We start from the raw sequence: 25,000 nt of genomic DNA, 5'->3' as shown, positions 1-25,000 counted from the left end.
GTACGGAGAAATCTAACCATTGTGATACTTGATCAGAGTATTTGTTTTGCAAATTTCAACTGGTACAACTTCAAATAATTGAATATTTAATTCAAGTGAAAGACAATAAATTTTGCTCTGATTTAAAGATATCAACACATTTCATCATAACAGCAGTACCCTTTACATAAGGCATACCCAAACAATTGCATGCATGTGAATCAAATAAGAAAACATTTGGTCACTTCTATGTGCTTGATCAATGAGCATTTTGTTTGATTTATTTGCCTCAGTGGTCGATTGGTTTGATTCGACATCAGCTGGCCAACAAGCTTGATCAGGTAGATAAGTCAAGTGTGGAGTGTGTCTCAGCATCTACCAGTATAGTTTGTTTTTGAAAAGCTTTGAAATACACAGTATCTCCGTCTATCAGTATCTCATCCACTGTATTAAATGTTATCTACGGTGACATGGGGCACATTACCTTCCACACAGCAAAACCTGAAGGACTCAAAAAAGCACAATTGTCTTCCCCCTCCAAAAATTTGATGTATGTTAACTGATACTAAGTGACCCAAGTGTAATAAGGTGGCAGAATACATTGTACAGTTTTTGTTACCTTTGTTTCATTTACCTTTAAAACCCTTGATCCTTTGGTCGCCAAGAATGGTACATGTAGCAAACAAGTTATAACAACACATGAATAAATATAAAGAGACCTTTAAGAAAATCTGGCCACATGCAACAAGCTTGTAATGATGCTCACAAGTTAACACTTAGTCTATTTTAATAATAATTTGACTGAGAGATCTTTAATTATCCCTTGTTGAAGGTTCACTGGAATATCTACAATTTCCTCTGTTAAAGTTCAGTTTTTTCAATACTCGAGTTACTTATTTCTTAAAGTATTTTCGTGCCAATCTCGTTAAATTTTAACGAGTGGTTCTCGAGAAATAGGCGTATTTCCGAGAAAGTTATTCCACATTCATTCGCAATTTTTTAACTTTACTACTCATTCGCTGCATTTAGCTGGGTTCTTTCCATAACAAAGAAACATCACTGAACTGATTTCTTTAATGTATGTAGCTGCATATGTTACTACAGAAAGAATGGGAATGATAAAAAGGAGGAAAGGGAGAAGAACTGAATTAGAGCCATTCTGGAAGAGAAGGATTAAGGGGAAACAATTGGCAAAAACACCTGAGCAAGATTTAGGAGGTCCGAAGAGGAAACATGAGACTGAAACAAAGAGAGAGGGAAAGGTTGAACAGAAAATGTGATCTTGAGGAAAGGGGCACTTCGTGTGTCTTAGGCATGTTGAAACAGAAGATCAAGGCACGTGAAGTTAAGATCAAAAGATACGACGAGAGACCAGAACCACCTGTTTAGAACCAATCAGAAGCTGTTCTACAGAACACTAGATGGAAAGGAATGAGGAGAAACGGTGTTACCTGATCCCACAGAAGCAAACTCCTTTTGGAGCAAGATCTGGTCGGAGGAAGTCGGTGACAATGAGAGAGCATCTTGGCTAGAGGATGTAGAGGTGGAGTTCAGTACAACAGAGGTGCAAGAAGATATGTATCAGCATCACTGCGGAGGATATTAGAAATAGAGAGAGCAAGATGGTAAACTGGAAGGCAGCCGGCCCCAATCTTGTTCAGGGGATCTGGTTTAAGAAAGTGACAGGATTGCACTCTAGATTGGAGAATGCTTGCAAGACTGTATATGTCAAGGGAATGTACCAGAGTGGATCGTCAGGGGAAGAACAGTTTTAATAAAAAAGGACAAATTTCCCGCGGCAAATTGCACCTCGGTTTTACCAAGGGAAAAAAATTTGCACACCTCGGTGGCGCGCGACTACTACCCGCAGCAAAGACGAGGTATTACCTCGTCCCGAGGGGTCAATACTTTCAGGTGGTAATGTACATATCATAAATTCATGTAGTAACGCAATGGCAATAACTAGTCAGGATATACTTGTTTGAAAAGCCAGGTTTTAAGTAAGCCTTTGATTATACATGTAGATATAGAAGAACATGATCTGATATAGGGAGGGAGTGAATTTCACAGCTCAGGGGCGGCGCAAGAGAAACCTCTCTTTCCATAAGAGTTGAGAATACTAGAGGGCTTAGACACAAGATAGAGGCCAGGTGACCTTAGAGTCCTTGAAGGTCTATAAGGTTTGATTAACTCAGACAAATAAGATGATGCACAGTTATTGTGAATTTTGAGTAAGAAGTAAAATCTTATATTGACTTCTTTGTTCAATGGGTAGCCAATGTAGGCAATGCAGAAATTGTCCAGAGTTAAATATGTTCGGATTAGTGAGAAAAAGTGAGGACTGGCTGCAGCATTCTGTACCAGTTGTAGCTTTTGCTCCGAAGATTTGGACAGGCCACGAAGAAGGGAGTTGCGGAAATCTAATTTAGAAGAAATGAATGCATGGATAAGTGTCTCACAAGCCTTAACGCTGATATGTTTCCTAATTTTGCAAATGTACCTTAAATGAAAAAAGCAGGATTTACAAAGAGCAGCAACATAGTGTTCAAGAGACATAATCCTTGTCTAGGATAACACCTACATTATGTGCTTTTGTAGAAAATATACGATCTATGACCAGCAATTTCTAAAGAGTCAATAGGAGGCCTGGGACAATTATAGGAAGAAGAGAGTAGAAGAACTTCAGAAGATCTTCAGTCTATTCTACATCATCCACCTGTCGATTTCAGTCACATACTTCCATTTTCAATTTCGGTGTACAACATAAAGAGAACTGCATGGCCCCAACACGGAGCCTTCAGTGGCACACCACAGTTAAAACTACGAGAAGTAGATTCAGTACCCTCAACACTAACAAAATTAATGACTTGCGATTAGACAAATATATGACCTGAACCATTTCAGCGCAAGCCCACCAATGCCAAATCTTGTTGCAAGCCTTTTCAGTAGGATGCGATGGTTGACAGTATCAAAGGCTGCTGACAAATCAAGTACCTCTAAGATGATGGAGCACTGATTATCTATGGCAATTACGAGGATATTTTTTTGAACTCTTAATAGGGCTGTTTCCACGCTTTGGTTTTTCCAAGCACTGGTAGATTCTATATGTTTTCACTACACAGCATTGCAGTACTACCGTGGCCCATAAGGGTCATGCTGCAAATTAAAGAGTTGCTGCAAATAAAATAAAGTTGCTATAAATTAAAAAAGGTGCTGCAAGTAAAATAAAGTTGCTGCAAATTAAATGAAGTTGCTGCAAATTTAAAAGAGTTACTGCAAATTAAAAGAATGTTGCTGCAAATTAAAACATCAAAAGTGTGCACGCACAAAACGAAGGACAGGTACATAACACAGGTCATTGTTTTACCAATACAGAAACAACTCTAACTGTTTACAAATGCTAACATTAGGCCTAATTGGACCTAAGGTCAGCTTTAATGGATGTTTAGGATACGTTCTGTATTGTTAAAACAATGACCTGTGACCTGTGTTTTGTACCTGCCCTTCCTTCAGTGCATGCGCATACTTTTGATGTTTAATTTGCAGTAACTCGTTTTGTAAATTTGCAGCAACTCTTCAATTTGCAGCATGTCCCTTGTGGGCCACTGTACACAATGAGACTTGCGCCATCTTTGCTCTAACTTACAACGTTTAGCCTTAATTTTCCAGCTTTGATTACTGTTGAATACCAGGGTGGTGATGGGCATTTAGTGACAACATTGTCAATACATGGTGCACGAGAATCCAGCACAGAAGATCGAGGGCACAGAGTTATATTGTTGAACTAAAGAACTAAGATCATTAGCAGGTGTTCTTAATAGAGAACTAACAATTTCATCAGAAAATCTTCCATATCAATTCCCTTAAGCTTACCACAACGAGTGACCACACTAACTGGCGGTGGTTTCTTAATGCATACGTCACTAAAGATGGCACAGTGATGCAATGTTACAGGATCACACCCAGAAGCATTATTAACGATATGATCAGCAGATGACAAACATCCTGACATCCTGAGAAAATTGAATACCCTGCAACCGCCAAAATTGTTGCAAGACAAACTTTACTTTTGGCAACGGCTCTTGCAACCTTGCCTCACTACGATTTTGGCTGTTGCTGGGTATGTTACACTGTACATGTGTAAAGATTGTGCAACTTGTCCCGCCACAAAACTGTCACCAAAACATTGCAAGACAAGTTGCATGAAACATTTCACAGCGCCTTTAATTGTTGGGCGTTTGCTAATAGGCAACCAAGGATTTGTCAGGGCAACCTAATTCAGGGGTTTGGCTGCCTTGATTTTTTTTATTTCGAGCCTTGCACCGGTCCTAACAGCTACATGTGAGCTGTTTAGCACTATCTACTAACTTGAAGAGAGAAAAAGGAGAAGCTTGAAAAATCAAGACCGGCTTGTTGCAGAGTTTCATGTCATTTTGCATTTGTGGGGTGATGTACATATATGAGGCTTTTTGTTTGTCAAGCTTTGGGGGATATGTGTATTAACGGAAGTAGTGGACAGATCAGCTTGACTTCCTTGTTGATAATGACAATAAGAGGTTCTTGTGAGAAAATCTGCCTTGGATAATTTTTTCTGACAGGAGGTCCCATGGATAGGTGTGCTTTCTGTTACCTTGACAGCTGTAATGTCCTCCAAATGAGACTTGCAATGGTAGCTCTTCTGTTTTTTTATAGATTTTTTCCTTGTGGTAAAAACTTTAACTTACAGAAATTGCTAGAAAGAGGATGAAACAGAAAATATATTCTCTGGAGATTATGAAAGTGAGATCATTTTCGTCCATCTCTTTTATGGTGGTACTTCTTAGAGTAGGTCCTCATACTCATGGTAATGGCGAGGTTGTTGATACAAACAGTACACTAACAAAAAGATGGCACCAAAGACTGTACAAGAGTATCTATATGATCCAACCCGTCGAGCAACGAGTTATTACAGAGACAGATATTAAAAAACATGGAGAGAATATCTCAGCTGTTAACAGCCCTACCACTTATGCTTCTTGGCTCCAATACTCGAATTCTGCAAAGTACCAGTCTCTTCCATGGGGAAATTTCTTAAAGGGAAGTCCGTTGGCAAATCAGTTAAGAGATGTCTATCCCGTAGCGTAGTAGAGACTATTTATAGTGAAGACCTAGAGGCAGTGTTTGACTTCCCTGTACAAATAATTAGTATACCGGAAGATGTAAGAAAAGGCCCACCACCTTCCCTTCCAGATGAAGAGAAAGCGTTTCTAGCAAGCATCTCCAGAAAAGGCCATTGCAGATATTGAAAAAAACACGAGAAGTCAGTTGAGCTGCTCTGCTTGGTATCAAGAGCGGGCATTTAGAATCACTGCCTGAAGATTTGGAGATGTTGTTTCTAGAAAAGCCCCAATAAATGACAAATTCTTACATAGTCTACCCGTATTTGCACTAATAAAGGTGCAGACTCAGGCCGTGAAATATGGATTAGATATGGAACCAACAGTTGTAAAAGAGTTTAAGGAGTTGACAGGACCTCAAATGTGGCTTGCTGGTTCATCCTGATATTTACTGGATGGGATGCTCACCTGATGGAATTATTTATGATCCTAATGAAAGTCCATCTGTTGGTATTCTGGAAATTAAGAGTTTTTTTTCATTGAGGGGACAGTCCATTGATGAATGCTTAAACCTGAGAAGAGACTTTTGTATTTATAGAGACGAAATCAGGAGTCAGACGACGGCGAAATCAGGAGTCAGGAGTCAGGGTGGCTTAGTGGTTACATGTATCTATCGGGCCTCCCACCACTGCACGCCGGGGTTCAATTCTGGCCTCGGCCAGCATGTGGGCTGAGTTTCAGTCGATCTCAACCTGACTCGAGGGTTTTTCTTAGGTTACTCCGGTTTTCCTCCCTCAACAAAATCGACTCACAGCTAATTAACGTCTAGCTGTGGTGCTGTGCTCCGACATCACAACATGGACTGTAAAAACTATAGCGGCAGCCAGAGGCGCCTTTGTATGCTTTCAGCCCGATGTCGTGAGCCGCGCCCTTCGCAATTCAGTCCTCGACTGCAAGTAAGGGTGATTAGTGCTAGCAATACATGTATATTGAAAATATTAATGGTGCTATAAGACTCAAACGTAACCACAAGTTTTCTTTCAACTTCAAGGCCTAATGGGGATTTCTGGGTTGTTATGGAGCAAAATCTGTATCCATTCAAAAGGGGGGTCACAAAATCTGTTCGTAGAAAAAATTGAGTTTGATTCTGGAGTCTTTCACAACCTTGCTTCAAAAGTTCATGAACTATATGTTTCTCACTGTTTGCCTTATGTATGAAGAAAGTAAATAGACAAAGCACAGAAGAGAAAAAACACATACAGTAACAGAAGAACTTGACTACAATGTGCAGTCATGTTATTGTAAAACTACAGGGAAAAATGAACATGTTCGTATCTCTTAACAATGATAATACTAATAATAATAATAATAATAATAATAATAATAATAATAGTAATAATAATAATGTTTTCAAAGTATCTTGATATCAGCAGGCAAGTCAGAAATTTAAAGAAAACGACAAAACTTTTGAAAGTACAAGACATGTTTTGACAGAAACATCTGTCATCTTCAGTTGATTAATGTACAAAGCGTTAAGTTGAATTTGTAAGTCGGAAAAAGTGCTAATTTTGCCAGTAACAACGGAATGTACATAAAACGTGACAATGTGAGAATTAAAAGGGTAGTTTAAGATTAACGTGATGCAGTTGTTGATTAAGAGAAGGTTGTTCTCTTTGAATATGAAAAGCTTCTTTTATCTTGAGTTGAAAAGTCGTAGAGGCATGATCTAAAATATGGAAACATTCCCCTGAAGACAGGGCGCGACATTGTTCAGAATTCTGTAGGTGTTTGAAAATGTGAGAGGCCCTATCACCGTCTAAGTGCTCACGCACACGTGTGGAAAAATGCCGGGTTGTTTCGCCGACATAACAGGCATTACAGCCTGCACATACAAACTTATAAACCACACGTGAACGAAGCCCGCCAGGGATATGGTCTTTCACACCAAGCAAGTTGCCTATCTTAAAGGAGTAAAAAACTAGTTTGATGTCCAAATCATTGCAGTAGCGCTTGATAAAGTGACGGATCTTTTTCTGAGTTACCACAGAAAAATGAGGTAGAGGCCTGATGAGTGTGGAGTGTTGTGTTAGAGAAGAAGAAAATAGTTTGGGTTTTTATGTTGCCAATTCTAAAGAATAAACCTCATTAAGGGAGTTTATGCAGCTGAGACAGTCAATATGGAAGATACTTTAACGAGTGGAGAATTTCAAAAACTGATAGAATATGTGAAAGCATGCAACACTTAGTATGTGAATGTGAGAAATTGGCTCAGAAAGAATATAAGAGATGACACGACAATGTACATGTAGCAAAGAAAGTCTATTAGGATTTTTGTAAGAAGAATGGGTTGGAGCATACGGAAAAGTGGTATGAACATGTCCTAGAAGGAGTACAGTTTGTAGTTGAAAATGAAGAAGACAAAGTTTTGTGGGATATATCAATGTTCAGTGTGACTTTAATGTGATAGCTAGCTGAGGCAAGAAGACCAGACATAATTGTAATATTTGACAAGAAAGATTGAAAAATACCAGGACTTGAAAAGAGAGATTGGAAGACTGTGGAAACTCAAAATGGTAGAAGTCGTACCTGTAGTGATAGCTACGAGCCCTTGTAAGTGTCACCAAAGGATTTGATAGGTGGATTGGAAAGCTAGGGATGCCATTCAATGTTGGAGTAGTGCAAAAAACTGCCTTGTTGGGAACTGCAAGGATATTGAGGAAAGTATTGGAAATGTGAAGAAGAGATAATTCTGTTAGCCTAATTGGTCATTTGTTATGACTCGCCTAACAGAACAAAGGACGGCAATGAAAACAGCCTGAACATGATGCTGAAACTTTATAATAATAACAATAACAATAACAATAACAATAACAATAATTAATAATGATGATGATGATGATGATGATGATGATGATAATAAACGGTTAAAATTTTACTCATTTAAAGCATATTCAATCTTCTGCACTTTCTTGGTTGATAATTGGGGCCTGAAATAGCAGCAACATACCACACACTGTCCAAAAGTCAAATCTGATTTAAAAGCCCTGAAAGGGACAAGGGCACAACATTGGAAATGAGTTTATACATCTTGATTCTACTAATGGTGCTTTCTACGTGGATGCAGACACTAGCTATTGATTGTGTATTTTCAACTTCTCCTCCATGGCTCCTGACCAGTAGATCCTTGATGTTAAATCCTTTGTCTGTCATGCACTCATCTCCTTCTTCCAACAGCTCAAGGATACTAATTCCTAGCAATCCCTTGGCAGTTGTTGTGTTTTTGTAACAAGAAAAACACTGGCTTGGAGTCTTCAAGGATGATGGCTTGCAGATTTTGATTTCTGTACAGTCAAGAATGCTTCTAGTAGCTGAGTACTTTTCTTTGAAGGTGACTGGTATATTAGTTTCCCAGGTCAAATCCTTGCTTTGTGAGATGGGAAGAGATCCCAATTCAAAGTAAAGTAAGTTAATCTAAGAATGGAACACTCTTGAAACTGTTGACCTATAGAAAAGATATGCTAGGTGTTCCTCTGGGAAGGCATGTCTCAATCTCACAAGAGTTAAAAAATACTGATCAAGAATCGGCAGGCTGCGAGGTCCCCCTTGTTGCAGCTGTTGTTGGTGATTTTCATCCACCTTGATATCCGACCTCCAGTATTTCAGATCCTTACACCTATCTTCAATGAAGTTAAACAATTGTAAAACACATTCCAGTTAACAATACCTGTGTAAAATCAAATTAATTTGTCTTGGTTGTGAAAGTTTTCAACAGAAAAACACACGTGTTTATCCCCCATGGAGGCACTGGCAATTAATTTCCTCCTCTCGGTCTTGCTTCTCCTTTTCCAAATACTCGACGTTTTCAGTAAGGTCTTTCAATTGCGCATTTTTGTTTTGAAGATCAGTTTCCAGTTTGTCTATGACAGCACGTTTTCTTTCGCAGCGTTCACAATTCTTTCAGTGCCGTTTCTTACGTGGTACCTCCAAAGTTCCACCTTTGCGTTTGCCTTTGCTTGCTAAAGTACTCCGAGATCGCTTTTTGTCAGTCCACTGAAACACTGACGGCACAGCACCTTTTCTCAAGACAGTCCTTCTTCCTTTCCCATCCAGGCTCATGGTGTAATCCTCCGAAAATGCGTCAAGCAGACCCGTGTATTGCTGATAACAGTAAAATATTCTCCTTCGTCTTGGCGAATTTTGCTAATCCACAGCTCTTTTTGCTCTTTTTTCTTAGCAAAACGATGAAATGGAAGGTTTTTGTTCTTCTTCGAGGTAGTACTGCAAAAGGAGACACAATAATTATGCAGCATTTTTGGTTGTTCAAGGACTCGCACACAGCAAAACAATCTATACCCCAGTTTCCAGACCTCCCTCGGTCAGCGCCATTTTGGAGAAGGGTCTATTTAACAATTAGACCCATAGCCCGCAAGTGCTACAGGTCAATAGCCCATGAGGTGAGAAGGCGAATGGGCTATTGACCTGTGGCCCTTGAGGGCGAAGGGTCTAATTGTTTTAGTATCACCCAACTAGTGAGACAGAAAAGTCAATAATAAAGTTAGTAAATGCAAGTTGAAGAAATATTTATTTGGGAACAAAATGAGAGAAAGCTTCACGCTTTTCGCTACTCGAGGACTATTACTAATAGTCCTCTAGTAGCGTAGCCAATCAAAATGCAGGATTTGCATTAGTCCACTAGTTGGGTGATACTTATATTGAATATTTCCATTCGATCACCATATATGGTAGTACATGTAGATTCCTCCCAGAGTCCTACAATTAATTCTTACAAATTCCTGTAATGATGTCATATTTTTCCTGCAAGGATAAACACATGGTTACAAACTGAAGGCAGTTTTCCAAACAATAACGGAAAGTGAGGAAAGTTTGTCTTTGGTTGACAAATGTTTGTGAAGTGCGTTTTGGAGGTGAATTGGAGAAATGACAATTTAAGCAATAGCCACCTGAAAAATTCAGGTGACTTTAACAGGATTCCAACCCATGACCTCTGTGATGCTGCTGCAGTGCTCTTACCAACTGATCTATGACGCCACTCATTTGAGAGCAGGCCAATTTGTTGCATATGGCCTGAATATTTGTGAAACATCTCCTACTTGTGCTTCTGCTGTCATCAATAGTGAGAACCATGCTTAATAGTATAGCTTTGGCTAATAAACTGGAAAAAGCAACCTGTAAAATAATGATGATTTCACAAAAATAAGGTCTACATTAATTGTTTAATTGGCTTATTGTAATAATTGTGGGATTCCTACAACCCCGCGGCCCATGTGGATTCGTGAAAAGTCCTACAAGTGCATAATCATTCATTATGTAGACATTATGTCATTTTGTTATTTTAGGTACAAGTAACAAATTTGCTCCAAGAATCTCAAAGAAGGAACTTGTGAACGTAAGTGTTTCAGAGAATGGTGCAGCTAAATTTACTTGCAAACAGGAAATAGTTGGAGCAGGTTTGGCAGGACTTCAGTTTGACTGGATAAAATGGAAGGATGATAATTTCATGAACTCTGCACTAGACCTTGATAATGGCAACTTCACAATAATTGAATCAGAAAACTCAAAGTTTTCAATTATGCCAAGTACTGCAGATGATACTGGTATCCATTGGTCATACCTTTCAATACACAATGTTACCCTGAAGGACACAGGATTGTACTCATGTGTTGTATGCAATCAACATGGCAGAGCTTTCAGCAGTGCCTTTCTTACAGTTATTACTACTACTTCAAGTTCAGGTGGGTAATTGATTTAAAAATAAGTAACACCTGACAGGAACAACCATACTGTCAATAGCCACCTGTCACCACATCGGACTCTAACATAAACTCTATTATCATGATCTTTCCAATAACTATTTTAAAATTTTTCAATAAGTAACCTTTGAAATAACGTCCCACCTAGAGGTTGTGAGACCTCTCAAGTCTCATGGTTTTTAGGGCAATCTCACAGTCTCACAATGACGCACAAAAATTTCACGGTAAACAGATTGACAGGCTGATGGAATACATTTTCCTTAAATATTTTCATTTCTACCTTGTAAAATTGATTTTCTGGTGCCAATTTTTGCAGAGACAAGATATGAACCTCACAACCATATTTAGAAGACAAATGCCAAATAAGGTTGTTGTTACTAGTTAACATCTAGTTGCGTTTCTTCCACTTTGTCAAAATGGCGGAAAACAATGAAAACAAAAACTTTATTTTGATGAACTGGTTTTTATTCTTTTTTACACCGTCGGTAAATCTCCAGGTTTTTTCCAAAATCGCCAGGTTTTTTTACCTTGATGTGCAGGTCTTTGGTCTTTTGGGGGTTGACAGGTCTGCATTGTTTTTGTTGGGTGTCAAAACGGCCTTTGCATGATTAGCTCTTATGAATACAAATGGCAATGACAACTCAGGCCAGGCAGACATTTAAAAAGGCTAAAGATCGGGGGTAAAGAGGGATAAAGAGGAATAATTGGTCAATTACAGTTGAACCTGTATATGTGTTCCACTGTGAACATTATTTTGCATAGAACAATTACTTCATTAGAAGTATTTTGCCATAGAACAAATACTCCATTAGAAGTATTTTGCATAGAACGAATAATCCAATATTTCTTGGGAACCAGTTTGGTTCAGCCGTTTTAACGTATTGTAGAAAGAAAATAAGAAAATAGCTTTTGACGGCCAAACAAAACAAGGAATTACGGTATATCAAGTTAAAGAAAACGAGTTAGCTATCGCCATCACAGGGACTTCTCAGCGGTCCCCCATCCAAGGCCCCTTCTACTGCGCACCGGTGGCTCAGTTGGTTGAGCATCTGGCTGCCATGCGGAGGGTGTGAGTTCGACTCCAGCCAGACCAACACTCAGGGTCTTAAAATAACTGAAGAGAAAGTGCTGCCTTTGTAATTACATCCACAAATGGTTAAGACTTTAAAGTCGTCTCGGATAAGGACTATAAACCGTAGGCCCCGTCTCGCAACTCTTCAATGTTCACAACGCAGTGGGACATAAAAAAACCCACACACTATTCGTAAAGAGTAGAGGATTTCATGAGTACTATGTGGTGTAAGCCTCGCAGAAAATGAGAGCGCACAAAACGTTCCGAGAGCTGTCTTAAAACTTTTGTTAAGGCCTAATTAGGCCTAAGGTTAGCTTTTATGCATGTTTAGGATACTTTCTGTATTCTTATTAGGTCTAAACAAAAGTTCTAAGACCGCTTACACCACATAGTAGTCCATTTCATTCATTCATGTGCTGGGTGAGCTCGAGATCGCTAATGGACTGATAGCGGCTGCCAGCGGCACCTATATATGCTGATGTTCGATCTCACCCGTAGATCCCTTGCTTGTAAAGCACATTTGAATATATGTTAATAGAAAATGTGCGATAAATTAAATTCATTACCATTACCATTAACCCCATTTGGAGGAGTTTAACCCTTTAAGCCCCGAGGGGTTCCCCATTGACGAGTAAAATCGTCTGGCGTTAGACAGAGTAAAATCTATAAGTGCCATTTGGCACTATCCGGGCTGAAAGGGTTAACTTGAGTTGATACAGTACTTAATTAGCTTGGACTAGCATCAGCGATTGTGATCTTTGTGTTAATTTGCACATGAAAGAAAAAAAAAGCTAACTAACAAAAACCTGGTGTCTATAGCCGTCATTTTGTTACAGATGCATCCTTTGTTTCGTGAGTCGTCAGAATTAAACACGCAAGGTAAATTGATCATAGGAGCTCACTATAAAAATCAATGTCACTTTCGATTTTGTGATTTTACTTGTATGACGAAAAGTACGATAGAAAAATTGAACGCAACAAAAATCTCCCGAAACGTTTTTCGCTGATGGTGGCACAAAATTTATGATGTTTTCATCTCACAAATTTTGTTGCTGATGGCAAATTATTTTATTCTCGATCGACACTTCCTAAAAGTTCCTTCCTTTATTTACTTTTGCGTCAATATTTGGTTTGCATAAAGCTAAGCAGGCTAACAAAATCTGTACCTTGCATGCTTACATGTAGTTCGCATTTTTGAGCATTAAAATAGAAGTTTTGGTCATATGTTCCTGACAGCAAGTCGCATATTTTGACCTCCCCCATCCAGAAACTGTACATAAACCATGCCAGAAAGGGCTTAACTTCAGTGAACATTGGTCTTGGAAAGCTGTCAGAAGCTCAGAGTACATGGTTAAGCTTGTGGTGAAAAAGAAGTTGTAAAATTAATGATCAAAATGTCAGCCTTGAAGCCAAATGTTTCTCGATTTCCTTTTATTTTCTTCAATCTTTCTGGGTTTAGTATTTTACTGAACCACATGCCTTCTCAGGAGGTATTTACTGTAGCAAAGATATCTACCATGCCACTGTAATGATAAATTTACGATACCAAAAGAATATCATGTACTATTAGAGCTACATATTATGCAAGGACAACTTGAATCTCCTGAGTTATGGAAAAAAACACTGTCAAGTTTATACTGCACAACCACACATACGTAGTGCATTCCTACTTTAGACATTATCCCGTATCCCCCCCTCTTCCTCCCAGTCAAAAATCCTGGATGCCTACAATGTTTTTTACCTATTAAATATCCCGTATCCTGATCACAGGTGGATCATTTCATAGCACTCTCCTACATGTAACGTTCAGGATTTAATGGAGGGGACATAGTTTTGACTCTTTAACCCATTAACTCCTCAGGGGCCCTAGGACACCCCTGGTTGACAAGTAAAATCGTCTGGTGTTGGAAAGAGTAAGTCTCCCTCCTACAGTAGGGGTCAGTAGGCCATTTCGGAATTTATGCTTTTAGGTCGAACAGAGATCAAGTTATGGACTTAAAAACATAATTTCGGTACAAACATCTCTAATTTAAGGCGCATTCCCCCGAAACCATAATTATAAAGTCTTAAAATGTTTTATGATTTTTGTAATGTTCATAAGAATAGGCAGACCAATTAGTGATTTTACCATTTCCAAATAGTAGGTCCATGACAGGATTTTCCAGTTGTCCCAAATCTGATAAATTTTTAAATAGTTTATAATAAGGTTTTTGGGGACACAGCCTCAAAATTAGAGATGTTTGTATCAATTTGGGCGCTGTTTGACCAAAAAGCATCAAACTTGGACAGATGGCCAATCTCAATGTTATCTTTCATCTGATGGTGTCAATGTCGATTGACACCATCAATTCTGGAATGGCCTATGGATTAATGGAGGGAAAGTAGTTTTTTGACTGGTGAACCCATTCACTCCTCAGGCACCTAAGACACACCCAGTTGATGAGCAAAATCGTCTGATGTTAGACAGGGTAAAATCTGTTAAGCCTCACTCCCAGGGGTCCAATTGGTTAGTGCTCTTGCCACTGCATGCACAGTATCCTTGCTTAATTGTTTTATATTGTATGACCAATCTTTTAACCAAGAGTTATTGTGTCCTTCTGTGTTTCTTTAAAACATATGGATTCAATTGTTCATACAATGTAATTCAGTTTTATATACAGTCGTAGTAATTTTGTGTTTTCCTTAAACATAAATGAGCCAGCATCGTTAGGAAATAATAATAATATTATTAAAGTGGTTCACCAAAACGAAATTCCATACAAATTAATATACTACACAAATGTCTAACTTTTTATAGCTTTTCCAGCAACAGTGGCTTTTTTCAGTACCTCATCGCATACTCCAGTGCTCAGTCAAAGCACCAAAGTTATTTTGGGGTGCATAGGAGGAATCATCGCATTCATTCTGGTGGTAGTTATGTTTTTCTTCCTTTGGAGAAAAAAGGGTTCAAAAGATCAGAGCTTACCAATGATCTTACAATGGACAAATGAGACAAATGAAGTGAACAATAGCAAATATTCCCTTCAAGTCAAGCAGCAAAATGGACAGACAGCTACATCTCGAGATGTGCCTATTTCACAAGTACAAAAGAGGCACAGTAGTTACAGGTCTCAGTTATCCTCAGCAGGATCCTTTGGAACTGTTATAACCTATGCAGATGGTATGATTTGAGTTTAAGACTTCAATACATGTAAATGCTACTGTGGATTTTGATTGCAGATTACAGTGTACCAGTGAATTAAGGCATCTCCTGAACTACTACTGACATGTATTTTGTGAGAGGAATTAAGCCAAAATGACTTGATTAAGTGCACAACACCAGAAGGAAGTAGAAATATTTTATGTCCATATTTTTGAAATAATTTTATATTCACTGAAAGCTTTTTTTTGGTATTTGTGTTATATAATCTGTTCATGTTAACAGTGGTCTTGGCTTTCTTTATTGCAAACTACAATATTTATTGAATAATGGGGGTTGTGTATGCATGGTCAATTGAAGACTTTGTGAGGTCGGAAAAAGTTCTTTCATCCTTAAAGGGGCAGACTGTCACACTACCGCTATTTTAGTCAAACTTCAGAACACTAAAAGATGTCTTTGCATCATTGAAGACTAAAACATAATGCTGTATAGTTTTGTTGCCAATAACCATTGAAGTGCACTGAAGCTATGGAGAGGATGGAAATGGGTTGAAACTTGAAAAACACTGGCCAGTTTTTTCAAGTTTGGAGACCATGTCTTCAGAAAGATGCCAAAAAATTAAATGTGCTATACATACAATTCATATCTTCTCATAGCTGGGTTGTCAGGAATGTTGTATGTGTATAAGCTAAAGTATTAATTATTTTAGATTTTTACCCAGGTTTGACCTTAAAACAGCAAATTTAGCATGACACTGTGCCCCTTTAAAACATATTGAGATAATAGACAGCCTTGATTCTATGAAGGCGCGTATACATTTGATGAGATTGCTCTTATACTCAGTTTTCAAACGACCATTTGTCACCCCTAAAAACTCTATTAATCATTTTTTTTAACATTTCAGATCTGTTTGAATTTCCACTAGATGAGAAATGGGAGGTTCCTAGGGAGTTAATAGACATAAAGGAGTTAGCTGGAGAAGGTGCATTTGGATATGTCTCAAAAGCAGAAGCTTTCCAGCTGCCAAAAGTGCCTACACCTTGTACTGTTGCTGTCAAAATGTTAAAAGGTTAAAAGATCTGACGCCCTTGTTTATACAGTGTACATTACAATAAGTGACTTGCTATAAACAGATTACTTGTTTATGTACTTAAATTTTATTCATGCAAGGGAATTTGCCTTAAACACGAGGAGTTGTACAGTACCAGCATAGGGATGACTGCTTTTCCAGTTAGTAAATTGCCCTCAGGTATTGAACTATTCTACTGGTAAATTGACTTTTGGTGTCATCCATTGTGGTTTCACAAAATTAATGACAAAACACAATGCAACATTATCACTTACATGTAGGGTGTTTTTTTATGTAATAACTTTTCATGTTAATTAGCTACACAGCTAATTTAGGACACTTTCCACTTTACAAGTACAAGGAAGAGTTACATTTTTACAAACAAACTTATTTTTAAGTTAATCTAAATGGCAGAACTATTATTTTACAATGTACTCTGCTTATTGGGGTTGCAGGAACCAGGGTCACTACTTTTAAAGAGACCTTTTTATTGGAAGGGTTGTCACTACAACACTGTATCACATAAAAGCAATGTTTTGGTACCATATGAAACATCAATGATTGCTTAACAAAGTGCGTCCATTATTGACATAATAGGTTACCATGGCAACACAAAAGCTTTTAAAAAATACCCTATATTTTGTCTTGTTTATATCTCAAAAATGAACTCAGTGACCCCCATTTTTTATTGTAGAATTATAGTAATCTGAGCTAGAACTATCAGCAAAGTTTTTACAAATTCCTGGGAGCCAATTCAGAGTTACATTAAATTCCAAACATAATTCGCGTTTCATATGGTACATGTACCATAACATAGCTGTTATCAGTATAGTAGTTATAAAACTTCTAATAAGAAGGTCTCTTTAAAGTGGTGAAACTGGTTCCAGCCACCTTAAGTAAATCCTTCAATACAATAAGGTCATACATGTACGTGTAAGCTACAACTGTGATATATTGGAAATAGCATAAAATTTGAAGATTTATAACTTCTATCGTTTTCGCCAGGATTCGTTTTCGCCAGGATTTGTTTGAGAAGCATACTTAAGGCGAACTTCCCCTGAAATTTTCAGGGAAATTTCCCTGAAGACACGTGAGATCTTTTTGTTTTTGATTAATTTTGTACCTTAAAAACTACATGTAAGTTTCTCACTTGAAGTCATATCCGCAGGTTAGAGCGTCGCACTGGTATTGCGAGGTCACAGGTTCAAACCCTGTTGAAATCCTGAATTTTTCAGGCTTCTCTACACAATTGCAAAAATTGCGTTCATAAATGTGAGGATTGTAGCTTCACTTGATTTCATATCTGCTGTTCATATATGATCCATTTCATATATCATTTCATCATTATAACAATCATTACTGATTTACTATTGATGTTGTCTCGTGGAATTGTATTTTGGCAAATAAGATCATTTTTCTCCCTTAGTAAATCACTGCAAAGCTCTGGTTAACCTTCCTGATGAAGTGAGTATTTATGATGTCCACCATTCAATATTATTAACCCAGCTTTTCGTTTTCATTTGTCTTAAAGAAAATGCTTCTGATGTTGAGTTAGCTGACCTGATATCAGAAATGGAAACAATGAAAGAGATTGGAACTCACAAAAACATTGTGAATTTTCTTGGAGCTTGCACAGTGCATGGTATGTATACTCCCAGTTACATGCAGCTTTGTCTGCATTTAATTTATTTTAAGAACATATCCCAATACATGGAATTCCAAATCGACCCAACAGTGGAGTGAAATTTTGAATTCCAAACAAAAACAAGTACTTATACATTCTAGCTCTGAATTATGCTATCGTCTTCGATCTTTGAAGTACCGTATTTACCCGTGTATAAGTCGATCCCATGTATAAGTCGACCCCCCATTTTTGATGGCAAAAAACGCCATTTCTTAATTCCTTTGTTAAATGTTCATGGGACACTAACCTTGTATTCTTCGATTTCTGGAAATGTGGATACACGAAAAAATCAGGGCCTCAAGCGCTTAATAGTTTTGTTGTTAAACAGGTGTTATATATGCGGGCATTTTGTCTTTGAGTTTCGAAAAAGTTCTCAGAAAATCGAACATGTAAACCTCAAACTCACCTGTTTCGTTGTTCAAGGATAAAGGGCTTTAGAGGATAAGCACAATGCAACATCACAGAAGCAGGAGTCAATCTTTGAAAATAACTTGGGAACGATGCGAAAATGTGCAAGATTTAATTGGTCCTTGACTTATAATTTCTCAAATGACAAACAAAACAAAACTCATAAACTAAACAATACGAAGTTTGCAAAAGCATTTAAATCTGCCAGGTTTGTATAAAGAATAAAAAACATTCATTACCAACCAGCATTTTCACGCAACACGAGTGACGATGCTTGCACGCAAACACGAGGTATTGCGCCAGGTTACTAAGCCGTTGAATGATCGTGTGTTATTCGAAGAAACAGAAATGACTTTTAGAGCTTTCTGCCTTTGGAAAACGAAAATTTCCAGTGTCTATTTCATATTTGTGCTTGTGAGTATCTTCAACATTTAGAGTTGGACAAATCCTTTTTCATTTCAACTGGAATTGCTTACATTCGTTTTGAAGTCTTTTACGTCGGCTTTTGTCCACTGCCGTCGTTATGCCCAAGACAACGTTAACATTATTACCGGTATGTTAATTTTGAATAAATTACTTAGCTGGAACTTGGCTCAAAATCTTTGACCCGTGTATAAGTCGAGGGCGATTTTTGGAGCTTCTTTTGAGGCCATAAAAGGTCGACTTATACACGGGTAAATACGGTACTTTGCAGCAAAAAGGTTTACTAGATGACCTCACAAAGTGTTGTATGTCCGGATGTGTCATTAAGGCATGCATTTACCAACGAGCTTTTATTGGTTAATACCTGGTCTTACCTTGGGAATTGGATTTTCCCTAGCTATCGCTTTGGGGTAGCTGTCAAGGGAAACTCTAGATCTATTGTTCTCATGATCCAAGCTCAAGACAATAAAATTTCGCCAAGGTAAATTACGTGGGGAAAAATCGGTCACACTGAAAAACAACAAGTCGAGTTTACCGACTGGAGGTAAAAAGTCTACAGTTTGACCACGGCTATTGTGTTATTCTCCAGCTTGGAGGTCCTTATACATGTAGAGCGTTTTCACATGACGTCACGGCGGCCATGTTGGTATTCCTCCAGGAATAGAACTCTATTTTCATGCAAATACTTTCCTTATAATGTTTCAGCAATCCAATATGGCCACTGGTCACATGAGTGAAAATGCTCTATTGGGAAAAAACTGCCCCTGTAGTCTTCGTGGTACTGAAGATAGGGCACAGTTTTGCCTTTGAAGCGGATCGTTGTAGAAGAACATTTGTACTTTTTTCTTAAACCTGACGAAGTGCTCACGAAAAAACCAGAACAATTAACATCTAGGACATTAATTCTGGCAAGCTTCCTTAACAATTTCTAGTGAGTAGATATATACCCGGTAGCATAGAAAATGCAGGAAAGGCAAATGAAAGAAAGAATCTTCACAGTTCTCGACTTTCAGGAAGAAACCTAGGGGCCAGCCACTTATGTCCAGGTTTGACCCTAATTAGATGCACATCCAATTTTGACATCCAACACGAAGTGTCCCTTTAAGTGTATAAAGCATTTGCTACCTATTTGCAACAATAAGGTAAGCGTAAGGTTAGTGTTGTTTTTAGCTTTGGGTAAATGCAGCAGTTAATCTTTACTGAAAGAGCAGCATTTGGTGGACACTTTGACTGTGATGTAAATTGTCTGTATTCCAAGACACGAGTGATATTAGAGTTGGCGAGAAGAACAAGGGGACACTTCGTGACGCTTATTGAAATCCGCGTGCATCTAATTAGGGTCAAACCTGGACATATCTCGGGCCAGCTGGCCCCTAAGGTTTCAGATTTGGTTGCCAGCTCAAGTATTTTAGGCGCCAAAAAAATTTCAACAAAAGGTAAAATGTAAGCGAGGCCGAGCCGAAAATCTGAGCGTGGAAAGTGCCTGGACAGCCAGAGATAGGCAAATTTCAAATGCTGGATAATTTGACGTGAAACTATATCATTGAACAAAAAGTTGATGTACATCAATCATAACATTGCCAACAAATTCAATTATGACCGAGTCAACTGTTCCAGATATCCTAATATGATATACATGTGCGGTACTCTTAATCCTTGGAAATGCCTTTACCTTTGAATTCATGAAACCTTCTCTAACGTGCAAACAGACTCGACTGAGGCAAGGATATTTGCTTGAAAAACTTGTGAGCCTTTGCTCTTATGCTAATGTTATTGCACAGGCGACCCAAACACATAATTCAAATGCTCAGTCAATGTAATGATTTGTAGGGTTTATATGGGAAAACGTTTCCTTCATCTTGTGCTCTTGTGTCCGACCGATTTGAGGCGCTCTGGGAATCTGGGCCTCTGGAAATTTGCTCCTATCCTTCATTAATAACTCACTGAAAATGTCCCCATTAACCCATTGACATCCAAACCGGCCGAAACCGGACAGACTTAGTAATTTACTCTGTCTAACGCCAGACTATTTTACTCGTCAATGGGGAACCCCTGGGAGTCAATGGGTTAAAAAAATACTTCTTCTATTAAGGATGTTTGCGCCCATTGCTACTGCGCATCCTTACAGCGCACGCAAATTCACATGCCGCGTCATGCATCGAGTGCATGTGCGAAGTACTAAAATGAACAATGATAGGGCAGATAGCCATTGCTATAGCTTTGCTTGGATTTAATGATCTTGGATGTTCGGTGACCCCTACTTTTCTTTTCAGAAACAGATTTTATTTACAATTATCTCCACATTGTCCAAAAATGAACAAAAAATCAATGTGGGAAGTTTAAAAATTTCAAGATTTATGTCCTCGGGACGAGGAATCCTGGCATCTTAAGGCTGCAAGGCCCATAAAACTATAATCGTTAAATGTGAACTTGTTCTTCAAGGAACCTCAACAGTTAACTAAATTCACTTGATGGGTCCACTCTCCAAAACGAAGTCGGGGACCCTGCTTTTTTTTTACATTTCTGACATCACTAACTCGTCATCTTTCAATGGTAAAATTTGCAGAAAAAAATTGTTAATTCCCCTTCTTATCCTGTAATGTCTCGCCCAGTCTCTCCAGCGAACACCCCGTGTTGTGCAAACTCATAAGGCCAGCAGTCTTACTCCATTTAGCAGCTCCAAAAATGGTGGACAAGTATTTCTACCTTACAGAATACCACAAAAATATGTCAAAATGCAGGAAATGCCACTTGAGAGAAACTAAGAAGTTAGTGTGCAAAATTTGCTGGGGTGGATACCCCGAGACCCCCTACAGACTCGTGCCTTAGGCGCTCGTGTGAGGGCCTTTGGCTCAAAAATACCCCCTTAATTGTTTCCTTCATAAGGCCTGTTTGAAACGTTGCATGTGCCGAATCTAATGCAAATGAGACAAATCTATTGTTTTCGCTCATTTGCATTAGATTCGGCACATGTAAAATGCGACGTTTAAAAGGGGCGTTAGAGGTTGGAATGTCTGGAGTATTCATAAAAAGTAACAACTCTATCAGTTCACAGAGGGACACAAAGCAAATGATTTATATACTTAGGTTTGTTATAAGATCACAAAGGAGTTAAAGATGAGACCTGATGATCTTGTATCTATGACCCATTGTAACAGCATTCAACTCTTGAATTTTCAGGTCCATTATTTTTGATAGTGGAGTACTGTTCACGGGGTAATTTGCGTGACTTTCTTCGCACTAATCGACCTTCTCTGTTAGAAGTGACTGGGGACATGGAACCACTGTTAACTTTAAGAGATCTGTTATCAAGTGCATATCAAATCACTAGAGGCATGAGTTACTTGTCTTCTAAAAAGGTACTGAAAATTGTTTTTTTATTTATGATCATAATATTAAAGGTACATACAATTCATGTACAGTGTAAGGTGCAGAGATTATGTAGGAAATCATACTGAAATTCACACAGATTCTAAATGTAGCCAATTTATCATCTCCATCCGCAAGGAAGATAGCAATTAAGGTATACAAACTGACTTTGCTTTGAAGCTTTGAACAACACCTTAAATGACTGCATTAGTTGTTGAGTGATAATAAACCAATTTTTTGCAATCCATCATAATAATCTTAAAAATATTTCTGTACTAGTTTACTTTATACATATACTTCATGAAATTAATTACAGATACATACATGTAGATATCCAAATAATATGTTCAAATGGGCATGCAGTGTTCTAAATGTATATATATATTTATATATATAAATATATATATATATATATTTATATATATAAAGATGAATTTCTGGAGTCAGACTAGTTCAAAACCATTTATAAATTGCTACTCGGAGTTTCATGCTTCTAATGAAGCAATCATCAGGCAACTGACAACAATAACGGTTACATGTAAAGATATACAAATTTGAAAGTGGGGAACAATGCTTACTAGCATAACGTGTCAAGATGTGATTGGACGGCAAAAGCGCTAAACGATCGGGTAAGACTATTTTAGGTGAACGCGCTACTTAACAGAAATTTCTTAGAATGTCTACAGGTTGATGTCATTTCGTTTCTATGGTTAAGTGTCGACATTTCTGGCTTACAAATTATGAAATATTTTTCCCATAGGCAAAGGTTACATTTTTTGTTGGCATTAGAATACGACCTAGCTTGCTTTACTTTTTTCCACTTAATCTGATAATTGATGTTCTGTTCCTTTAGACTCCAAATATACTTGCTGAGCTTGGTTACATTTTTGTACCGCTCGTGCCTGAAAGAACATGTATGGTTTCTGTAGCGCTCCTTGAATGTTGTGTCACACAGACCGATGTATGTCTCTTTTGTCTGTGAGGTCACGACCTCTGCTTGGTAGACAATGTTCCGGGTGTTACAATTTCCCTCAAGTGGGCAGGAATTCTTGTCTCGGCAATTTCAGTTGTCATCGATTTTTTCTGATTGGTTTGATGATTTACTGATCTGGGCTTTGTTGTGGCTGGAGATGATGGTTTTTATGTTTCTCATACAGCTGTAGCTCAGCTTAAGAGTGTTTCGGTTGAAGATTTTGTGTAGTGGATTGGATTTAGGAAAATGTTTATCAATTAGTTGGAGGAAGCATTTACCGACTTTTGTTTCTACATTTTAAATTTTGTTAAACCACGTGATGTTTCTTTGACGGTTCTTGCTCTTTCGTGATGCATCAGGAGTTGGCGCTTTGTATGACAGGTTGTACTTGTAGCCACTTTTATTAAGCGCATCTTGGTACACACCTCTGGCGTTGTCAAAGCAATCTTTGTCGGATGAAATTTCTGAAAGACGCTTGTTGATGGATTCGGGAATGTTTCTTAGAATGGAAGGTGGATGGTTGGATTGCTTGTGTACATACAGCGGTATGTTTCCTTCTTTTGTGTATGGTGAGTGCTTTCCGCTTTTTAGGTCGAGGGTGACATCTAAAAAATTGACTTTGGTTAACTGTGATTTTAAGGTCATTATCACGGAAAATTTGGCAGATATCTTTCTTAATTCTCTCGATCTCTTGTGGTGGTTTATTGAATGCTGACAGCCCATCATCGCGATAAAGACCGATGCTATTTCTGTACTTTTCGGTGAGGCGTGATAAGATGTAGCAACCAACCAGCTCGCATGTTTCTGCTCCATCAAATGATCCCATGGTGACATCGAATCGGTCGTTAGAGGTCTTCTTTTCCCATGGGACATTTTCGCTGAACAGCAGTGACCTTTTAGCGTGGATTATTATGTCGCGCTCATGTGCGCTGATGGGTCGGTAACTATTGGCGAAACCCAGCGCTTTGCAGAGTAGCTTCTCGGTTATTGACGGGTAAAAATCACACACGTCAAAACATATGAAAGATAGCACTTCTTTTTGTTGCAGGCCGTTAAACCATTTTAGAACGCTGGATGTGTTTTTCCATTGGTTGATTTTAGTTTTATTGATGATGGTCGTGTTGATATCATCAAGGATGTGCTTGCTTATCGCTCCGATTTCAGATTTGGATGGATTGATTAAGCGGCAGGTCGGGTGGTCGTGGAATGCAGGTTTGTGATCTTTTAAAGTTAGAAATGCTTCCTTTTCGGCTAGCTTATCGATGCGGTCATCTAGTTTGAGATGTTCAGCTATTCTTGCAGACTGTGCGTTCAACTTTTGGACAACTTTGCTCCTTGATTTTTTGTAGGTTTTTGTTACATTCTCCTTGATTAACTTGTTGTAAGCGGTTATATTCATTTCGTAATAATTTGTGGTTTTGTCAGCAGGGATCAGAAGGCTGTTAGGTTTCTTGATTTTTCTTTTGATGTCGGCATCTAGTTTTCGTTGGAAGTTCGATTTTATGTTGTTCTTGAATTTAATGTTCCGCATAAGGTCTAACATGTCTTCTTCAAAGGATATCAGCTCGTTGATTTTAGGTGGGGAGTTTTTCGATTTGAATCCGTATGTCTCCTTCGCTGATGTTTTTTGCTGATTGAGAAAATAGTAAGCCTTCCATCGCATTCGCCGTAAGAATTGTTCCGTCTTTTCAATAAACCCTTTCATGTACTCGCTTTTAGATGGCAGTGGGATGTTCTTGGTTGAGTAGCCCAGGTTGATCTTCTCCATGGTGATAGTCGATGAGTCGAACAGAGTGCTCAACAAATAGGAGCTTAGTCGATGAGTCGAACAGAGTGCTCAACAAATAGGAGCTTAGTCGATGAGTCGAACAGAGTGCTCAATAAATAGGAGCTTAGTCGATGAGTCGGAACATTGCATCTGACATTAGATGGCAGAAAGTGAAACAAGCTAGGTCTTTTTCGAATGTAACTAAGAGATGCAACTTGTGTCTGTGGGAGAAATTTTTCATATTGTGCA

The 25,000-nt window shown here is 38.3% G+C and overlaps 1 protein-coding gene across 1 annotated transcript in view; it reads left to right on the top strand.

Moving 5' to 3' along the window:
* Positions 1 to 25,000, top strand: part of LOC138007110 (fibroblast growth factor receptor 1-like) — a 62,455-nt gene that overhangs the window by 6,037 nt on the left and 31,418 nt on the right. The window contains exons 3-7 of the mRNA XM_068853840.1: positions 10,433 to 10,828; positions 14,716 to 15,078; positions 15,962 to 16,126; positions 17,658 to 17,768; positions 21,822 to 22,000. Of these exons, the coding sequence (XP_068709941.1) occupies positions 10,433 to 10,828; positions 14,716 to 15,078; positions 15,962 to 16,126; positions 17,658 to 17,768; positions 21,822 to 22,000 (1,214 nt within the window). The remainder of the gene's footprint in view (positions 1 to 10,432; positions 10,829 to 14,715; positions 15,079 to 15,961; positions 16,127 to 17,657; positions 17,769 to 21,821; positions 22,001 to 25,000) is intronic.

Source organism: Montipora foliosa, chromosome 6 (assembly GCF_036669935.1).
Source record: "Montipora foliosa isolate CH-2021 chromosome 6, ASM3666993v2, whole genome shotgun sequence".
In the NCBI taxonomy this organism is placed as follows: Eukaryota; Metazoa; Cnidaria; class Anthozoa; order Scleractinia; family Acroporidae; genus Montipora; species Montipora foliosa.
Note: the sequence above shows the minus strand (reverse complement) of the source record. Positions and strands in the feature narration are given on the sequence as shown.